General features: G+C 38.2%; 1 protein-coding gene across 14 annotated transcripts in view; it reads right to left on the bottom strand.

Moving 5' to 3' along the window:
• LMO7 (LIM domain 7) overlaps positions 1–20990 on the bottom strand; it is a 132027-nt gene that overhangs the window by 91733 nt on the left and 19304 nt on the right. For all 14 annotated transcript variants that reach the window (XM_032099973.1, XM_032099969.1, XM_032099972.1 and 11 more), the window contains exons 2-3: positions 4932–5002; positions 1736–1805 (exon numbers count right to left, since the gene is read on the bottom strand). In XM_032099973.1, the coding sequence (XP_031955864.1) occupies positions 1736–1805; positions 4932–5002 (141 nt within the window). The remainder of the gene's footprint in view (positions 1–1735; positions 1806–4931; positions 5003–20990) is intronic.

The raw sequence follows: 20990 nt of genomic DNA, 5'->3' as shown, positions 1-20990 counted from the left end.
TCTGAGTTTTACATGCTGGGATGAAACCTGGGCCCTTCCAAGCTGGTGTAACTGAGAAGGTTCCTCTCAAGTCTGGGAAAACCAGTCTTCCACTATTGTCACTATAAGGACCATCTTCTGAACCTCTCCCAATAATGGCCTTCATAATTGTAGTCTGAAGTGTTTGTGTAAAACCTTTTCCACAGGTTAACACAAAACAGCTCTGTAAATTACTATCTTTAAGTTGTATTTTAACAACAATAACACTGGGTGATCCCAATCTACAAGAATCATTCACCTTTCCACCTCTTCCCTTTACTTTTGAAGACTTGTAGGAACTAGAAACAACTTGAAGAAACAATAATACACTACAAGTGAGATATAAACTACACACCAAATGAATACTCTGCATTTTCACATCTAGACATAAAAAATGCATATAAAAACAAGAGTGCTTGCAGTTATGATTCAAGACAACACTTAAATCACCACAAAAATGAAACCTAGCTTATGGTTTTCTGTTTTGAATCTAAGGGCTACTTCAGATGCCACGTCAAATAACTGTGCTGTCCTCCCCAGAATTATTTTGGTTTCATTTGAATTCTTTTTTTTGTATGCCTCACAGGAAAAGAATGTGCAGCAGTCTTATTCACAAGCCTAAATACCTGAGCTTGTCTGGGACAAAAGCAAGTAATACTTCCTACGTTCGTTTGATGTGGAAATGCACGTTCTCAGCTTGTGCAACAACTTAGGGCAATTTAACCTAATCTTATGACCTCCAGCCAAGTTAACTACACTTATACACTAATGAGCTACACGGTCGACCAGCAAAAGCCAATGTTTTGTTCACTCATCCCATTAAAACATATAAATAAAAGTATCTAGAGAAGTTTTGCTTTCTCCTACTAAGAAACCAGGTAATTTTCCCTAATGTTGAGCCTGCATGTTTATCACAAGGTGGGATCTTCCATTTATCACAGGAATCATGCTTCACCTTGGATCTTGTAATATGAGACCAATAGTTTTTGTGACAGGACTAAGTAGCCTTGACACCCTAAGTGACATGAATAGCCAACAAGGTTGTCCGAGTGAAAAAAATGATGAAGAAGGAATTCTTTGAATTCATTTACCCACAAAAGGATTTCTGATGCTAAATGACTACAAAACTTATCCTAGTCTTTGGGCAGTAAATTTTCCAAACAGCATACAGAAATTTTTTACATTTCCTGTGAAAATTATTACATACATCTCCCACCTCTACCCCCAGCAATGTGATTTACAGCCAAAACATTGGCAAATCCCTCAGCTGAAACCTGAAGAGAGATCTTTGCATCACTGGAGTTATTTTAATGCAACTAAAGCTTTGCTGTGGGTGGAGTGAAACAGGTTCTAAAAATACTTTAGCTATACAGAACATTTCCTATTCTGCCCATTCCCTAAGAAAGGGATATTGGAAGTGGCTTCTGAATGTAAGATAAGATGGTGGCCTTTAAACAGAAACAAGCAATGCTACAGAGGTTTGTGCACAGGAGCCAGTGCTTGATACATCTGGGGATGATGCAGCTTCATGCAGTGACAGGATGACTAAAGTTACAGATCCAAATGACAGATTAAGTATCCTTTGTGGTCTAAGGCAACACAGAAATGGTATAGTTTTGAACAAAAAATAAAAATGGAGCTAAAATTTTGAAAACTCCTTAAAAAAAAAGATCACTTGGTTCATACCCCAGATATTAGATTCCATGCCATTACTTACCAAGCCAGCTATTGGAGTTGGCAGACGATTGATCTTCTTAACAATGCCAGGTTTGATCTTGTTAATCAAACTGAAAAAAAAGTCATATGATTTTCTGTTACATAATTTACTGTACTTAAGCATAAGCATCAATGCTTATTAAGAAATACTTTGCATATGGTCCTAACTTAAAATGATTTGAACAAATTTGAGCTGAACCTATTAACACTGCCAAGAAGTGACAAGCAAGAACAGATTGTAGAAGAAAAATGAGACAAGTCACACACAAAGATTTCTGGGAACAGCAAAGTGAGAAAAAAAAGAAAATGCCTGAGGATGTGTGGGCAGAAAAGGATCAGTGTTTCTACTACATGGGTAGTGATGTTAATTGGACTCAAATTTCCTATTTAAAGATTTTTTTCACATAAAGGTTCTGAGCAGATGTCAAAAATGTACCAGAATATTGATTTTCAGAGTTCAGTGTGAAAGCACTAATATTCCTGTAATAGTGAGAAATAAACTCAGTTTTCATAATGCTACCAAGCCCAGAATGCTGTGGGCAGCAATCTTTTTTGGCACATATAATTTACATGCACAAGTCATTTTCCATTTCAGTCAGAAGAAACTGTACCTGATATCACTCTTCACATAAAATTCATAATTAAGCTAAGACAGGACAGACTAACACATCACTACTGAATACACAAGCCCAAATGCACTCCTTATCCTGCAGTGAGGATGAGGCACGGGATTCCTTGCAAGTTTATACCCAGGTTTTCAATCATGGAGGTAGGGAAATATTGTGGTTCACCAAATTACACCCTATACCACAAGGTCAGCAGAGAACAGGGACCTCAGGACACCCTGCAGACTTCATCTGCCTTCATATATAGCTCTGAGGATTTTTGTACTTGCTCTCTCTTCTTGTTGCTGCTTGTCTGGGCAGACCCTTCACCCCACAAAAAGCATCAGCATAGCTTTGTGATCTACCCACATCAGTTCAGAGACAAGACCTGGAGTTTAAAACTCTGTGTAAGGAAAAAGCATCTTTTGCTCAAGCAGAAAATGTATTTGGGAAATAAACACAAAGAACAGTTTACCCCTATACACTGGAATGAAGGATACATTTCTAAGTAACGGCAGAAAAAAAAAAAAAGAGCTGCAGATCCTGAGATTTTTCAATTAAACTAAGTTATTTAGCAAACGAGACGCATCTGATTACTTTTCCCACCCAAAAAAAGTTACCTGTTGAGGTGGAATAAAAAAAAAAGTTTGCATTCCTCCCCTTTTTTTTATTTCTAAATCTTCCAAATGCATAATTTTTATTTGATTTATTTTACTGAAGAACATGAAGTAGCATGTGACCAGAAAGAAATTCACTAAAGTTTTTCTCTAGTGTATGCACACGAGAATTGGCAAAATGTAAAAGGCTTTATTTTGTCAACTACTGATCACTCAGACAACGTGTGCACTTGGTCTTTGAGTAGGACAAACAAACTGACTGGATGCTATAGGAATATGTGGTGCAAGTAGAGGTCTTATCTGCTATAGTTTAAGTCAGATACACAATCTCCAGAGATAATATATCCACCTAAATTAGCCATGCCACAGGTGAACCAAGGAAATGGGCAACACAATTTCTAGCTTGTCTCAACTATTTGAGATCTTGCACTGTGTTGTCTTTGGTGAAAATTGGACATCTGAAAATTTTTGCCATCTGCTCTTGCCTGTTTCCACAGAATTTCTATGAAAAATCACTCCTCCTTGGACTTCAAGTATGTCAAATTTAAAATTACAGCACAGGGGAACAGCTATTTTGGTACACCATAATGAGGCATGTTTTGCTTTCAAGAAAGTTGCATGCCTCCTAAGGCAAGCCGCTCAGCTGAAGAAATTATAGGATGTTTTTCTTGGATTATTATTATTAATTACAGATAAATTTAACTGATTTGCACTTGGCAGATGAAGCCTCACATTCTCTTGCCAAATAAGTGTCAACAATGAAGATATCAGAGGATTAGGATGTGTCAGTTAATGGCCAATTCCTAAACACATTATTTAAGAGTTATATCGGAATACAATATACACATCCCACTAAACACATACCTGAAGAAATACCTTCTTATTAAAAGTATAAATCATTTTTATTACCACATTCACACTCATTAACATTTAATTACACAAGTAATGAACATGCAGCATCCAGCTCTACAATATTATTGAAAATTAATTCATGCCCCCTATTACAGATAACTTCAGAAGAAACTAGCAAGATAAGACTCGAGGCGCAAAGGGTCCAAAGAAAAATAAAGGCAAGGACAGAAAACATGGTATTCTTCACAGAAGGAAAGGATTATATATAGGAAAAGAAGCTCAGAGAGCTGACCTTTCATAAATATTTTCTGAAAGTTAGCTTGGCTGAACTGATTTTAGAGTGGATCTGAGATTTGTAGTATTTTCTTTTTAGCATCCCAGATAGTTCTCTAATGAGATTTCTCTTGCACTGGTGTTCTAAAGACATTTTCAACTCCTGTTCCTTAAAATACGAAGGGATTAGCACCACTTCCAGTCCTGGAAACCTGTTCCAGTAATTACAAAGCTAATTACAGATATGTGGATGAGACCTGATGAGTGGACATTTTACACCTCTGACTCAGTCTAGCACCGAAACCAGGCAAGTCCAATCATTGCCAAGCCTACAATATATAAGCACAAGGAAGCTTCTTACAGAAAGTGCTCCAAAACAAGCTGAGTGTAAAGGTCTGTGGTAGGAATAGGTAGTTGCCGAATTTATAGAACCAACACTCAAGGGCTGGGGATGGAGCACAGAAATCCAAACCCACAAAACAACAGTGGGTATAGGGGTAAGAGTGGTTTGATCCCAGTCATGGCCACACCACCTTGCACGATCTAAAGAGAAAGCCCTGGGATATCCTGGGCATTATACTCAAACCCAATATAATCAATCAACAACAGCACAATTATCTCAGTATCACACAAAAAAGTGTAGGGGACAACACACAGAATACACGGATCTGGAAAGAGAATGTCCAAAAGCTGCTTTTACTTCCCATGACAAACAACAAATATAAAAAAAAAAAAAATTATTTACTACAAAATACTTTTGGTACTGAAAAAAAAAATTCAGGGGCCAGGAAGGACAGAAGCCAGGTGATGTTAACCTGAAGGGTTTTTATATAGGTAAGTCAATACTCACTCGCACAACAGGACTCCATTTTCTAGAGCTGCTCGAAAATCTTCAGTTCCAAAGCTTTGCCCAGTAACTGCCTATAAGAATAAGAGTTGAGAGTTAATTGGACACACACACAGAATCAGGACTAGCAAGAGAATCTTGGTAGTAGTTAAGAAAACCCCAATCCAACAAACCCTGATTTAACACTTAGTTCATACTATTATTTTCTTACATTAATTTCAAAATAAGCAAGTATTTAAAAACCAGTTCTTTATGCCTCAAAAGAAGTCAGATCAAACATCTTAAAATAGTTTCCTCTAGTGTAAGTCAATCTTTAGCTAAATTCTGTGGGAATACTTATTATTTTCTAAAGCAATACGAGTCACACTGAAAAGCATAAAATAAATTTCAAACAGAAATGCAAAAGCGAGAGAAAGTCTTTTATCTCCTACTTCATGTTACAGCGTGTATACCCATGATATCTAGCACAAAGTACTTCAATAGTGGGTTTTTTCCATGCAACTTGCACCTAAGGCAGTGTGACTAAAGAACCACTCCAAGTCTGCATTACCACATGCACATCAATTCCCACTACTTGGCAAGCGGCAGGACTATACTAATGGGATTCCTTTGTATATTCAGGGTGAAAGAGCAGTGAACAAGAACAAGGTCTTATAAAGGACTTAAGATACCCAAAACCAAAAGAATTGCCTACAAGTTTTCAGCAAAGTAGTTTTCAAAAAAGACCCCAAGACCCAAAAAACCAAAGCATTTGCCCAAGCCCATACTCACTTGGAGCCACTACTAGATCCCGCCTCTGCCTACATTCCCTGAAGGGACCAAATTTGACAGATGTCTTCCAAACACCCAGACTGATAACCCACATGCAAGTCAAAAAAGGACATATTATTCTACCATTAGTCCAAAAGAGAGGTTTTATGCCAGTTGGGAACAGAAATCAAATACTAGGAATGGTATTTATTTGAGCTTAGAGGTCACCATGTTCAGCCACCAGCTAATTATGAACAACCCTTTGGGGATCCTGACCGTCCTCAATCCTGTGCAGGGCTTCAGGCACACAATTAAAATGTGGAACCTGCATGCATCCAGAGCAAAGCTACTGGTTACCACAGTAATTAAGGAAATTAGTACCGGAAAAATTGAGCTGTGCTTGGTAAAAAGAGCAAAGGAGAGGATGGAGCTCTTTTAGGATCTGTTACTATCACCCTATTATTTTTTTCTCAATTCCAAATCTTCACACAATCTTCACACTAACACCAGAAATCTTGCTATTTAAGTAATTAGCTTTAACATAGGTTTTCTTTTCATTTAAATGTTCTAAGTTCAATCTTCCTATTGAGAAAAAAATTAGATATTACAGAAATCTTCTTTTGTGTTTAAGGTTTTCTTCTAAAACGTAACAAATAGTGACAGAAAATTAATGACAGCACACCAACTCAAGATACGAAAAAATTCGAAATTCAGGGAAAGAAAGGATGATAGTGATCCCCCTAGGAGAACTGCACTTTATACAATATTCATATAATAGTCTGTTCCAACAGAAAAGTAGAAGTTGTATCTTAACATTATAATTGCCAATAATCACTTAAAAACACAGAATCTGAAAACTGCCCTTATCTCAAATATGGTATGGGATTTTGCTTCCAAACTTGTATATTTAGTGATAATAATTTTGAGGAACATAAAAGCACTGAAACTTCAAAAATAAATATCTGTGTTCCCTGGGTAATAGGGAATATGAGAAACAGGAATACCTAGTTAAAAACTATGCCCTTCATTCTGCAAGTTAGAAATTTGACATTTGCATGCCATACATTAGAACTGTACTGTAATAAGGGCTGTAGGACTGGGGTCTAGCTTTATGGCTATTCTTCAAACTCCAATCAATTCTTAAGAATCCCAAAGTTGTTCTTATTTTGGAATTGTCACTGACATCTACAGGACTACACAGTCAATATGTTTGGGTTTATAGGGAATTTACTGGCAAGACATGCATGCAACAGATGATGAGATGTTTCCTTCAACAAGAGCTGGGCCCATCCCAATCCTGCAATGTCTTCTATATCCACAAACAATCTTCACAGTGAAATTCCTCTTTTTATTAAAAAAAAAAAAAAACCAAAAAACAAGAAAGGGGAAAAAAAAAAAAGAAAGTGTCCTGGAATTGCAGTATGTAGCTAAGGCCTACACCACTCAAAAATTATTCCCAGGAAGACAAGGAGCATGTGTCACTAAAGAACTGAAGACAAGTTAAACTTCAGAGTAGCCCCTCCGGAACACAAGAATGTCACGCTGCAGTGCATAATCCTGTTTCCTTGAACATCAAGAGTCCAATTTGAGTAGAAGGCTGTAAATGCCTCTATTAGACTTGCAAACCTCTTAAAATTACATTAGAAGACATTACACTGGAAGCATTTTGACTAAGTTATTTGTGCAGCTGCTGCAGCAATCAACACTGATTTGCTATACAGGATGGAGCTGTCAGACCAATCTTGTGACCCACTGATTTTGAAAACTGTCTGGTGTGTTGATATTAAAATAAAAGCATTGGTTCTGCCAAGTTAGGTTTCATTAATACTGACTTTCAAAGGATAACTAATAATTAAGTAATTAGAAGGTATTCTCAAAGAACAATTTACACTGGTACTTGAAACCAAAACATTTTCCAAGTTGCACAACAACTTGAATTTGTTGATGTCACAAAAGTAAGTGCTCCAATTAAAAATCTGCTTTTGTACAGAGACTGAGGACTTTTCTCATCATGGACTTTCATCTGGCTTATACCCCGTGCAGAGCTTCAATCTCAACTGCAACTATGATAGCCTACCCAGTAACTAGATATCATTAAAAAAATGCCAAGACAGACTGGGTCAGAGTTCCCTGGCTTTTAAGAACCTAAGTAAGACAAAGTGAATCCCACCTTAAGATGCTACATCTTCAAACTATGTCTACGATTTCTGAGTCACCGTTTATTCGTTAAAACTGCTTATACTGGGTGTGGTACTCTTATGTAATAAGCATAATTGATTTTGGACAAATTTTCAACCACTTAGCCATGTGAGCCACCAAATAATAAAGAAAATATCTTGCAAGAGTGATTTCTATCCATCTTTGAACATCTCTTTCCAAATTACGTCTCTTTTTCTCTCCTCCATTCAGCTGAATATATTCTACTTCTATCACTGCTTTTTTGATAGAATGAGAGCAATGACATAATTAAAGGCTATATCATAAAATCATATTTAATTGCTGCTATAAAACAGTTTAATTTTGTTTTTGAAAGACAGCATCTCCTGATACTTTGGTAATTTGCAACTGCCAGGTCCAACCAATTTTCGTCAAACAGTATGCAAATCAAGTCTTTATTTGAATTTAGGCATTTTAAAAATGCTTACCCACAGAGGGCTAGTTTATTTTCAGGTTTTCTGTGATTCCTGTAGGAGGAGACAAATCAAGAAGAAATAAGCGAAGATCAACCATTCTGAGCATGGCATGACACCAAAATAATCATGGACTGAGCAAAAAGCACATAGCACAGAATATGCTGATTATATGCCTCAGTACCAAAATGATCATTGAGTACTTTTCTTCTGCTTGCTGTACTGCTGGCTGATCATAAGGTAGGGCTTCTTTGCCTTAAAATCTATCCAAAGTTGAAAAATTTTTTCAGTGTTAATTTAAAAAAATACTGAGGGAGTTCAGGTCAAGTTGTTTTCATGGTTTGCACAGGTTTGAATGGCTTTAGTAAAAAGGCAGTGCTACCACAGGCCAGTCAGTGTTTACCACCACATGAAATTCCAAGTGAAGGGACTGGTAGGTTTCTCAATTTAACTTGGCTGTGATGGAAACAGCCAAGCTAGACTGCCCATCCAATGAAAGAATCATACCACATACCCAGGCATGCTGGCTGACCAGTTCTCCATCACAAAAGTGTTAGCTGCCCAGAGACAAGGAGGCAGTGCTGTATCACACCCAGCCTGTAAATCACAGCAGTACCTTGGTACAGGTACTTGCCATCCAGCCTGCTCTCTCCACCTCATTCAGAGCTCCTCTGCCACCCTGCCTTTAGACTGCACCATCTAAAACCATGCAAGGTCCCTGTGCATCAATTTGAGAGAAATGCTGCTTGCATCAGCTTGAACCACACAGCTCTCTGCTACAGGGATGCAGGCTAGGGATGGAAGGAAGATTCAAGATACTGAAGCACACATGGTAGCAACTACCTGAAGGTAGGCTTATGCCAGGATCTCATGAGGCTAGCAATTAATCAGATCAACACTGATTTATCAATTTCAGATGTCCAGCACAGCTGCAGCAAGAAAAGCCAAATTTTGCATGCTGAAGAGAGGACTGCCTGTCTTCTGCAGGGAACTGGGACAGTGATGCAAAGGTGATGCCATGGTGCCATCCACACTACAGATTTTTGGCTATGCCTGCCAGTTTCTGTCACAATGCCTGCATGAGTGGATCACCTCACGTACACATGAATGTCTGAATTCCTACCCTTCCAATGGCCTTCCTTCTCCCTACCCATTACCAAAAATCTGGATCAGACTACATGGCAAATGGCTCAGTCTTAAATAATCCCAGCATGGTATTCCTCCATTTACAGTACCCCTTTCACTGTAACTACCTTCATCTATTGCTCCAGAATGCGACTGCAAGATGCACAAGGAGATACACAGGCTACACCCTAGCCAACAAGCAAGCATGCAGGCAACTCCGAGTGTGCTGGCATCTGTACAGTGTGGCCAGGCCTGGAAGTAGATTCACAACACCTTTTCAAGTAGTATTTTTAGTCCTCTGCATTTTATATACAAAACATGCTATACCTCAGCTTGACAGATTTTTTTATGTCCATTACAAAAGAAGAGCAACATCAAAAAAAGAAGTAAAAAAAGGCAGTAAGGATTTTTCTCTCTTCTGCGCTTAGATGCACCATCCAAAGTCCTACCTCCCCTTTTTATGGCTATTTGCAGTTCCATTTAAACACCATGCAGTACACAAGCTTGTCTTTGAATGGCATGTGCAGTAGCTACCAGAAAATGCTGTCATTATGTTTTGAAGTAAATGGCTTACGCTGTTTGTCATTTACAGACTTCCCATCCAGTCTTCTCCTTCCAAATTTTTAAATCTCCTTCCTTTTCCTTAAAAAAAACCCCAAGAAACCCCCATAACATTGTGACAGTTTTCTCCTGTAGTAATTTGCTTTATCCAAATCCCTTCCAAAGGGCAGGTGGTAGGAGCCATATTTAGAGGGTTTCTGTACACAGTCTTGAGCACAAGCTCAAAATCAGCCATTTGGGTAGAAAACTTTTGACATTGCAGCAAACAGCCCAACCTAGATGTCTCAAGGTCAAGCAGTAGAAAAGAGCAGCTCATTTTTGAGGGAAATATGCAGAAAGAGCGGGCACTCATAGCTTCCATCCATGGGAAAATACTACTGACATGTCATTTCTGGTAGCAGCAGGGATGCCAGGTCCAAAGCGGGCAAGGTCATTGTGGGAAAAATGCTGCTATCTTCCCTTCTAATCAACAGTTTAATTCACAGTCCAACAAACTCCTGAGGGGTCAGTCAACAAGTGCTCAAGAAGCTGGTACCCACAGAGGCTTTCCCAGTCAGCTCTCCAGTAATGAAATTATGACATTGCCCAACCTAACAACTGAGCAAGACCAGGATTTCTACAAAAAAAGCTCTTAATTTCAAATCCCCACACCTCATGGCTAAAATCCATGACAGACATGATTCCACTGAGGAAAAGAACTGGGGTGGCTGGATTAGGAGAAGTATCTACAAATAAATGTGTTGTATAATCTAACTGCACAGCAAAAGTAAGAAGGCGAAGAATATTTTTGCTATTGATCATTTATGCCGGACCATGTGAACACTTATCTCCACAACAGTAACGTTTTTCAATTGTAGTAATTCACTCTCTATTGCTCAATGCAAGGCTGTACTCCCCTGTTTAACCCCATACCCCAAATCCCTAGGCATCATTACATTTCAGAGAATGTAGAATTTTTTCAGTCTTCAGCCCAAACTGCCTTTGATAGCAAACCAGAACAGATATTTATAAAAGGAAATGGTTGATTATTGAAAAAAAAAAAAAAAAGTCTTAACTGTTATTTTCTATCATCAACATAATGATGGGGTCTTATTGTGGTATGCCTTCTGGACAAACATACCAAGACTCCTGAAATAACATACAACTACATTCTTACAAAAGATAAAGAAAAGCAATGAATAAGGAGCAAGCAAGAAGGGAAAAGATTACTGGTGTAGTAGGTGTGAAAAGCACAGATCTCTGCTCATCAGATGCTTGTACTCTGCTCTTTTCAGCTTTTCTGTCAAACCACATGTAGAAATACAATCTGAAGGAGGAAAGCAAAGTTTTCCTTCCAATAGGTCAGGGAACGCCTGACTTGGTGAAACAATGCTGAAGAGAGAGTCGGGATAAACATTTGGGATCAATCAACTCAGTCAAGCTTTTTCCCCCACAAAGATCATCCCACAAAGGAAAACAAGATGAATAAGCCTACTGTTGTTTATCCTGATGACTGTACTGACAGGTGTCAAACTAGGAAAACAAAAATACATTGTGTGATAAAAAAGTGTTACTGTATGTGCAGATATGGGCAGCATCAACAAGATGGAGGTAAGTGTTCCAGAAACACAAAGCTTGCAAATGCACAATGAAATCTGAATGACTAGACGTCTCCGAAAAAAAAGAAATCATTGACATTTTATTTTTAAGTACATACATCAGATTTCTTGGGAAACTATTAATTCTGTAAACACCATTTAAATGCACACAAGCTCTAAAGCTGCCCCCTGAAGTGATGCATGCCGATTTCAACTTTAACCACACGTCCACTTTCTCTTATGTATTTACAATTAATTTCAGTTAAATAAAAGTGGATATTTATTCACCTTCCCAAGACAACAGAATACTAGCATTAGTATTTTAAAATTTTCCAGTTGAGCTCCATGCTAGTTTAGTGGTTTGTGGTAAAAGAATGGTGGAATTGGGCCCCTTATTAAATTGGGTCTCTTATTAAACAGAGAAAAGGATAAAGTCGTCATGAAGAAACAAACATCCAAACATTCTGTTGACCCCTGAAATGAGCAAAAAGCAAGCACTGAATTCCATAAGTATGTAAAAACCTGTTTTATTGAAAGGTGTTTTTTCAACTAATTCACAGTAAAACAGTGGTGTACTAGACTTCAGCACTTCTTTTTGTCAGAAAAAATAGTTAAACATACCCAGGGAACAAGAATTATGCAGGTATGGTTTCCAGAAAAATCATCAACTGAGATAACAGAAGAAATTATAAGGAGAAATTCCAGTTTCACTGCCTAGATATCTTTTAATGACCATGTTTCATAATATATGTGCTCTCATGCTACCCAGATTTTGAACTTGCCCATTGTAAAAGTCAGTCACTCCATACACCATTTATTATTCTTTCTCTGAAACACCTACACGTTCAGCACCATGCCGGTTGTTACCTGACCTCAAGTTGTTAATACCTTTCCAAGTTGGGGCATAAGCAATCAAGAGACAAATCCATTCATATTGCAGCTGGATAAATGAATACATGCACGGCTACATCCTGTGTAGCGTCCGCCTGGGGCATAAAAAAGCTTGTCCCGGACAGAATATCAGTATGTTCTCAATACGTCCCTCCAGATGTTGAAATAGAACTACTAGAAGAGTATCAGCAACAATGCATCTTAGAAAAGAGGACTTGGGAGAAGACTTAAGACACAGAAGGCTTTGTATGGCTGGCTGAGCAGTCCAGTCACAGGAGAAAGCTGTGATCTTCCTGCTGTCCTGAAATTGCACCAGAGCCTCGATTCCCACTCTCTTCCTCATGCCCATGCAAAGAGTCTGCATTTATAAAGTGTCCTGCAATCATCCAGGCTATTTGTTCTTCAATATAGTACTAAACATATACTAAAAAAACCCAACCCCATCTCCATGTAACTCCCTCACACACATCCCACCACCTCTCCCCCACCCCAAAAATAAGCATATCAACTGAAACAGTTCATAGAGAACGGCTGGAGCCACAGCATACTGGAGGTAAGAAAAGGACAACTTTTAGACTTTTGTGCAGATTCTTGAGAGGCTCAGCATACCCAAAGATCCAGTGGTGCAGCGCCCTGGCAGCCAGGCAGTACGTGGCTGATGGGATAGGCAGTCACTTGCCCTCACGAAGAACTTCAGACAGCAATAATAAAAATCTCTACCCCAAAAAACTCTATGCAAAATTTGTCTGTATAATTTCTTTTGCTGAAGAAAAAGGAGGAAAAAAAAAAGCCTATGACAAGTGCAGCAGTTTGCTTTCAGGGGAACAAGAGAAAAAATAAAATTGTTTTTAAAAGCTTCAAGGCAAATAGAGGCATTACTTGCAATATTAACAGATAAAATGTTATGATAATAGAAATCATATTTGTCTAGGGCAAACATAAAAAAAGGACTAAAACAAATACCAGCTTAGACTTTTTTTGCTGTAGATATAATAAAATAACATTTGTCTAAAATTTTAATCTTTTATTTTATATTTAGTATTTGAAATAATGTCTCCATTTCAGTGTAATTGAATCTCTAAATATTTTGATATTGCTCATTTCGAACAAAAGATAAATGCAAACTATAAAAACCCCTTGAATGTTTATATTTCCTAAATTCAGTTTTATACTATTATAATTCCAGCTTGAAGTCTATGCTGCAAATTTCAATACAGGCTCTCAATCCATTGGCATCTATTTTTACAGGAAGGACCTTAAAGAAAACAATATCTTCACTTGTGCTGATTAAGAAAAACTCTGGTGCAATTTGCAAGCAGGTCCCTGTTGGGATTATTTACATAAGTGGCAGAGAGATACAGAGGACCAGATGAAATGGCCAAGAGCAGAGCTTCTGCCCTAGATTACAGTTGTCTATTACAAATTGACTGCCTTGATCCTGGGTATATTCAATACTTTGATTTTTCATATATTTTAAATACTTCTCCACGCCTCTCCAGAGAGCACCACTGGTGCCATGAGCGAACCAGGGAGCTAACCACAAGGTCTTGAAATGACATTCAGCAGGAGGAGGAAAAAAGGCATTAGATAAAAGAAAAGGCACACAAAGGGGAAATGCTTTAGATACAACTGTTTTTGCATGTTTAGCAAGGTTATTTGTGCATGAAAGTAGTTTCTTGTTGTTACTAGAGATTTGTCCACCTTTTAAAATTTTTCAGCTTGGAAGCAGTACTTTGAGCAATGTACATACTGAGACGTGCATGAAGTCCAATTTAGCCCAAAGCATTCACCAACACTCCCCCTCTCTCTCTCACACTATACCCATTTGCGTGCACATGGGGTTTGGGGAACCAACAGCCATCTCTGCTCATCTTCCCTCCTGTCCCCACATCCCCTGACTTTTATACTTCTCTCTCCTACACACGCTGATTTCCAAGCCATTTCACCAGGTTCTCTTAGCTCATTAACAAGGAAACAGATGGACAGTGAAAAAAGAAATTGTGCAGAACCGAACATTTAACAGGGTCAAAGATGCCATAAAGACAATTAGTGTCATGTACAGAGCCTGGAAAAAGAGTCACGACATCACTTCCAGTAAACTATGGCAGTTGGCATTAACTGAAGTGCTAAAACAATGCAGTTTAGAAATTTCAAGATTATCTGCCAGCAGTTATGTAGAAATAAACAATCAGGTGTAAGTCACTGAAATTAATGCTGACTTCAGCTGAAGAAATATTATGCTGTTCTCTGGAATTTGAATAATACAGGGACAAGGGTTAGCTTAAAAGAACTCCACTGATCTGACCTGTCTGAATAAAAATAACAGCAAGATTGTAAAGCTCTGGTTGGGTAGTTGGGGCCTTTCTAAACTACATTTGCATTTCATGATATGAGAGTAGGTAAGCAGTAGGAGAAGCTATATAGAACAATGACACCAAGAAAAAATTTATTTCAGAGTTTTCCTGGCTGTTTTGGGATAACTTTTAAAATATGGAGTTGAAAGGAATTTAAACACATACAAATAATTATATCAGGCTATTTGAAAAGCACTCTGCATGGACCAAGCTACTACACCAGGAGCAAGACTTTCCAACGCTCCCGTTCCCAAGGCTCGCAGGGATGTTGCGCTCCCGGTGCGAGCCCCGTACCCCAGCGCAGGGCGCAGAGGCCGCTGCCGCTGCTGCACAGCACCATCTAATGGGAGACATCCCGAACGACGCAAGACCACCGGCTCCGCCCTTATGTGCAGTCCTTCTTGGCAGGAGATGAAAGAAATCGCCTCTGGCAAAGAAATTAAATAATTGCAGTCAGAGGAGGAAGGATGGCTGAGGAGGAAATTGAAGTCCAAGGGAACCACAAAAGGATGGCGTGCATTTGAAAAGATGACAGGAGAACCACTAGAGGAGGCAGAGTATCAGTCTGGGCAAAGGAATAAAGAAGTTTAGGCTCAGCAAGTTTTGCTGACCAATGCTTGTCACTGATTAGGTGTTTGAAGAGGTCCAAAATATGAATCCTGCCCTTTCAGAGCATTTAAATTTAAAAGAATATTTGGTGAACAAGTAGCAAGATGTGTCTTTATACTTTGAGAACTCTGAAATGAACACATTCTTGTGTTTGACCACACAGCTTTCAGCTTTTCAGAGGATCCTGTTGTAGCTACACCTCCTTCAAGACCCTTCCATCATCTCACAGCAGGCACAGTGCCACCCTAAAAAGTAACCACACATTATTCATAATCATAGATATATTCCACCCCCCCACCAAAAAAAAAAAAAAAAAAAAACAAACTCCTTCACTGTCTGAGATAGATTTGCCTTTACAAAAAATCAAATGTCATTGCTAGCAGAAATCAGGGATCAGGCTACTAATGACCTCAAAATCAGGACTTCACCCTGTTTAACAATTTAACATGACTTGAAAAGGTCCCTTTTTAAGCACCACATTGCCCTGCCATGTGTCCTTCCTATCTGAACATTCTGGTGAAGCTGATGGAGTATTTATTAAGCCAAACATAACTAGCCAGCTCTCATTCTCCAGGGATATCTGATGCATGGTTAGCAAAACCACAGGCAGCAGACGCACTATCAGCTGCCAGCCACAGGCGGCCCCACACAGGGATAATTGGCGCACTACAATTAAAGAATTGAGGTGAAGAGCACGGAGGCCCAGAAGGGAAGCCATGAGTGATAATTGCTGCTCTCCCAAATTCCTCTAACATTTCCCCCTTCCCATTCCCCTTTCCCCTTCAACGTCATCACTCATCATCACTCCATTTCTGATCCAGGGTGAGCACTGCATATGACCCAAGCGTTACTCAAGCACCTCCAGCATGACACTTCCTCCAGCCATTTTATTGCTCCTCTGCAAATGCAGCTTTATTTATTTAATTATTTGAGGAGCCAAACTGGTTTGACAGAGTGCTTGCCTCCTTGCTTGGGTGTGTGGAGGAACGCAAGACAAGATTGACTATCATAGCAGCTACACAGAGTTGCTACGTACACTGCCCAGAGGTAAGATTTAATTACTAGTCAAAAGCAGTCTATCTCCCCCTTATTACATAAGACAATTATAATTTGCTAGTATTTATTATGACATCCTTGCAGAAATGTTTATAACTTTTTGTAAACAATTCCATATTCTGCAAGGGAGAGGCAAAAATTTACATCACAGTCTCCATATTCAACCCATTAAGCATTTAAAATGTGAATCCTCCATATCCAACTTTTTATATCGTTAGAAAATTCCATGTTGATGAAAAGACTTTTTTTGTTGTTGTTCAGAGGAAAACAAGTCAGCAGTGTATAAAGAAGTTATCTGCATATGGCAATTACATCCTTTCTCAAAGACACACTCTGACTTTAGGTCCTGTGTAGAAAAAACAGTTCCCAATCAGTAGCGGGCTGGTTCACATATATTCACATAATCTCCCCTAATAATACATCTACAGTGATTAAAAAAGTTCCACAAAATGCACACAAGAAAAGCACTGACATACAAGCAGGAAAATTGCACTAGAAAATATATCCAGAGCTATAAAAACAGTCTTGAAAGACTACTCTTTTAATCATTTGGTAGGATTGGGTTTGTACCTTGAAACTACTTTTTAGATTATGAACAGATGCATGTACTTTGGGCATTTTTTGTCTTTAGCTTAACTTTATTTTGTCTTTAAAAATAACAAGGCATTAAATGGAGAAATACCATCAGTAACCCATAAAGTTTTTCAGAGACAAAATTATCTATGCCCTGGAAGACCGAGATTTTCTTCTACCATAGGCAAGATGCCTCAAGCATTTCGGGTTTGAGCCACAATGGTTTCTGTGACCAGCTGTCTTTCAGGGCATGCAGACTCCAAGAATATCTGAAATTTTTCCTAGCAACAGACAAAGCACAGACTGCCCCCAATTTAAACATTTTACTCCATACATGTTGCAGGAAGTTATGCCAATTTCTGCTGCTTGATCTAGTAGATGCTTCTCCTACCATAACAAAAAACAAAACTGGGAAGTGCTTTTAACATTAGGTCACTGCTTTATCAAAGCAGAATGATGTCCCTGGGGATTTTTTAATTCAAAATTCCAGAGAGAAAGGAATGATACTTTGTAGCACTAATGCTATTCCCTATGCAAGATTTAATTCTGGTTTTGGGGGCATCACAAAATCATGTGTTTTATTGGGCACACATACTCTTAGATGATTTGTTAGAACAAGAAGCTGGATATAATTTCACCTTAAAGCATTCAAACATGACTTGCACAACACTTACAGACTAACAAAGGAATTATCCCACTGAGTTAAACTAGTTGTCCATCTCACCCAGCATCCTCAGTGTGATGGTGACACGCACCAGGTATGTCAGCGCTCCTGCAGGGTGGGGAGGGAGGATACCAGTACTTTCATATTTGGAGCAGAGGTGTTCTAGCCTTCTCTATAATTAAATGGTAAAAAACACAGATAGGGAGAGCAACACATCTTTTCATAAACAGTTCGCTTGCATCAGAAATCATTACAGAAAGGAGAAACATCACCCACAACTTCCTCCTGTGCTTATATACCAACCTTTTAAAAACACTCGGTTGCTTAAAGATTTCTTTGTTTGTACTATACAGCAAATGGAGATGTGCATCCAGAAGAACCTGAACACAAGTCTAACTTGTGGTAAGTCCAAAGTGATAAATCTATACAATGCCTTTTTAACTAAGGCATGTACCCATGAATATGCTACTAAAAACTCTCATCTTATGCTAGACAGTATTCTCCAAGCCTGGTGCCTCAGTCTGAGAGCCTGCGTTGATGGCAAGAGGGAATTCATACACAATCTGAGTGTCACTGCAAAACTGATCTGGTATCTCTTGACATATTCTGACCTCTGCTGTTATAAAGTGGAATTTATTTTGACAACAATTTTTCCTCTTTAAAACACTGCCCTCAGCTCAATAAGAATTTTCAATATCTGCAATTATCCAGGGAAAAGAAATAATGGGAAAATCACTTTTATTTTACACCATGAGACATAAACAAAGTTTCCATGCTTTTTCCCTCCCCCTCACGTTCCTACTATCCTGTCATTTATTATAAGCTGTATCATTTGGCTATTACATAAATACATGTACTTTGTTTTTCTGGGATCTAGACACTCTGTATGCTCCCAATCATCTTTCTCTGAGAAAGAATCGTTTTAGGCTTTTGTGACAGATACCAGCAAAAACACCAAGCACATACCAAAACAGAGACTAACACTAATCTGAAATTATTCATACTAGTTTTACAGCACTTCTTTTTTTCCCATTGTAAGCTGCATTTTCACTACAAAAATATTCTACAGTAGCCTAGCAAGCTCGAAATTATGCACAAGTCTAGGACTCTATACTGAATTTTGACAGTACTGGTTAGGAAAGAAATCATATTCTAAATATGCCATACATTAACAACAGTGAAAATGTGAATCTGAATGAATGACGGTATATTGGTTGGCAAACTTTTGAAAGCAGCAAAACACCACTTTTTCAGTTATAGGTACACTTTGAGGGGAAAAGAAAAAAGAGACTCTGTCCATCATGATTCTCTGCTTCCAAACTTCTCTTTCCCTTTTGGATAAGAAGTCTCCTCTCTGACCTTATCTTGAAGATTAACATGTGAACCTGTATTGCACTTATCACAAATGCTCAAAGAACATTTTCTCTCCCTTTCCCATCGTAACACCTGTCACACTTCAAAATAAAACTGCATGTACAGCTTGTATGATTTCTACCAGACTTGCTGATTCCCCATAGCTAGAGAGATGATAAAGTACTTGATCAAATATTTATAACCTGTATGAATTTAAGGCTATCTCTCAGTTGGAAAAGACTTTTGATTAAGGAATAGAAAGACAGCAACACAGTGCACAATGAGTGTTTGAGCATTAAATGCTAATTTTATCCTTATGTTTAACTAGGGAAGAGACCCTAATCTAATATCAGCTAGTTCACCTTTATGCCAAGAACCCACCTCTTGTAGTTCTAAACATAAGAAATAGTCTTGTTCAGTTATTTTCAGTATGCTTTCACCATTAACTCTGTTCTTTCTGAGCAATACTAAAATTAATGAAGTTTTTAATTGTTCTGCATGCGACAACTTTACTTTCACCTTCATGCATAGTTAAGTTGGGTTTTTTTAAATTTTTGAATACTTTGCTTCTGCTGAGAGAAACACAGAAATTTACCTTCACACCTTTACTGGAGTAAATGCAGGAAATGCAACTGCAGAATATAGATAAACCACTGACTCTTAAAGGATTCTCAGCTACAGCTACAAAACAAACAGCCATTAAATCCCAGCACAGCACCTTATTCCACCATATAGATGTCTCGAGACAGCCTGTTAGTTTACACACACTCCCTATTTCAATAAACATCCTCACATTCTGTTTTGTCCTAGTTAAAACCGTCATCAGCTGGAAACCAAACCAGAGTGGACCCTCACCAAAATGTTACTCCACCTCCAGTAACAAACAGACTGTCAGCAAGGATGTTAAACAAAGAGTTGTACAGAGTACCACAAGGGTCCTGTAAGATTTAACATTACAACTGATTTTTTAAAAATATGGAACTACTTCAAATAAGACATGTTAAGACACCTCACCTTCCCACTCAAAAATTTTATTAATAAAGATAAGAGTTTTGGACAATACAAGGAAGAAGCTTTAGTTGTGCTCTCTTTGTATAGAGCCCACCCAGCAGTATCCTGCAAGTGGCCTCGAAGCTTTATTCATTCTTTTCAAGGGTACTACAGAATTTGACAGATGTTCAATCAAACCGATAAAGTACTATGGTTAGTTTAACTTTGTATTCTATCAAAAAAATGTGATGAAAAATGAATAGCCTAAACCAAAGTATAGCATGATTAAACAGGAAGTTTGAGAAACCAATTTACAAAAATAGAAGTGAATAAAATTCACACAACTAGCATAAAAAAAGAGTCAGGGAAGTTTAGGTAGAAAAGTAACTAAAGACAAAATATAGAAGAAATTCTATGGTCCTACTAGAAGAAACAGAAAGGACAAAGCAGGCATGATGAAAGTAAATAAACAGATAATGAAAAGATAGTTATGGTATTCAGTTAAAGAGCTGGCAGATGCTTCAGAGAAGCATAGGACTGGGAAAACAACCACTGAGAGTATAAGTGTTAAAGACGGCAAAGCCTGGAAGAATTTGCATAATTAAAGTTCTTGTCTGTTCTAGAGCATGCTCTAAGCCATTAGCAATTATCTTCAGCTCAAAGGGCTGGAAAGGTCTCACTGACTGAAAAAAAAAATTAAAAATAAAAATCCCCTTTTGAGGTGTGATGACATGAGAAAGAAACCAGAAAAAGGGTTAGAAAAATGTTTAGACTATTCTCCCCAACTTTAGCTTCTAGAAGGCTATTAAATATCGCTGACTCACCACCACAAGCCAGCTTTTTGGAAGGGAGGATCATTTTGGCTTGAAAAGTCACTTTTTTCCCTGCCTCGGCAAATAAACTGGTTTGACACAAGAAAGGCAGCAAGT

The sequence above is a fragment of the Corvus moneduloides genome, chromosome 2, assembly GCF_009650955.1.
Source record: "Corvus moneduloides isolate bCorMon1 chromosome 2, bCorMon1.pri, whole genome shotgun sequence".
In the NCBI taxonomy this organism is placed as follows: Eukaryota; Metazoa; Chordata; class Aves; order Passeriformes; family Corvidae; genus Corvus; species Corvus moneduloides.
The sequence above is the reverse complement of the archived record's forward strand: the minus strand, read 5'-3'. Positions and strand labels throughout refer to the sequence as shown.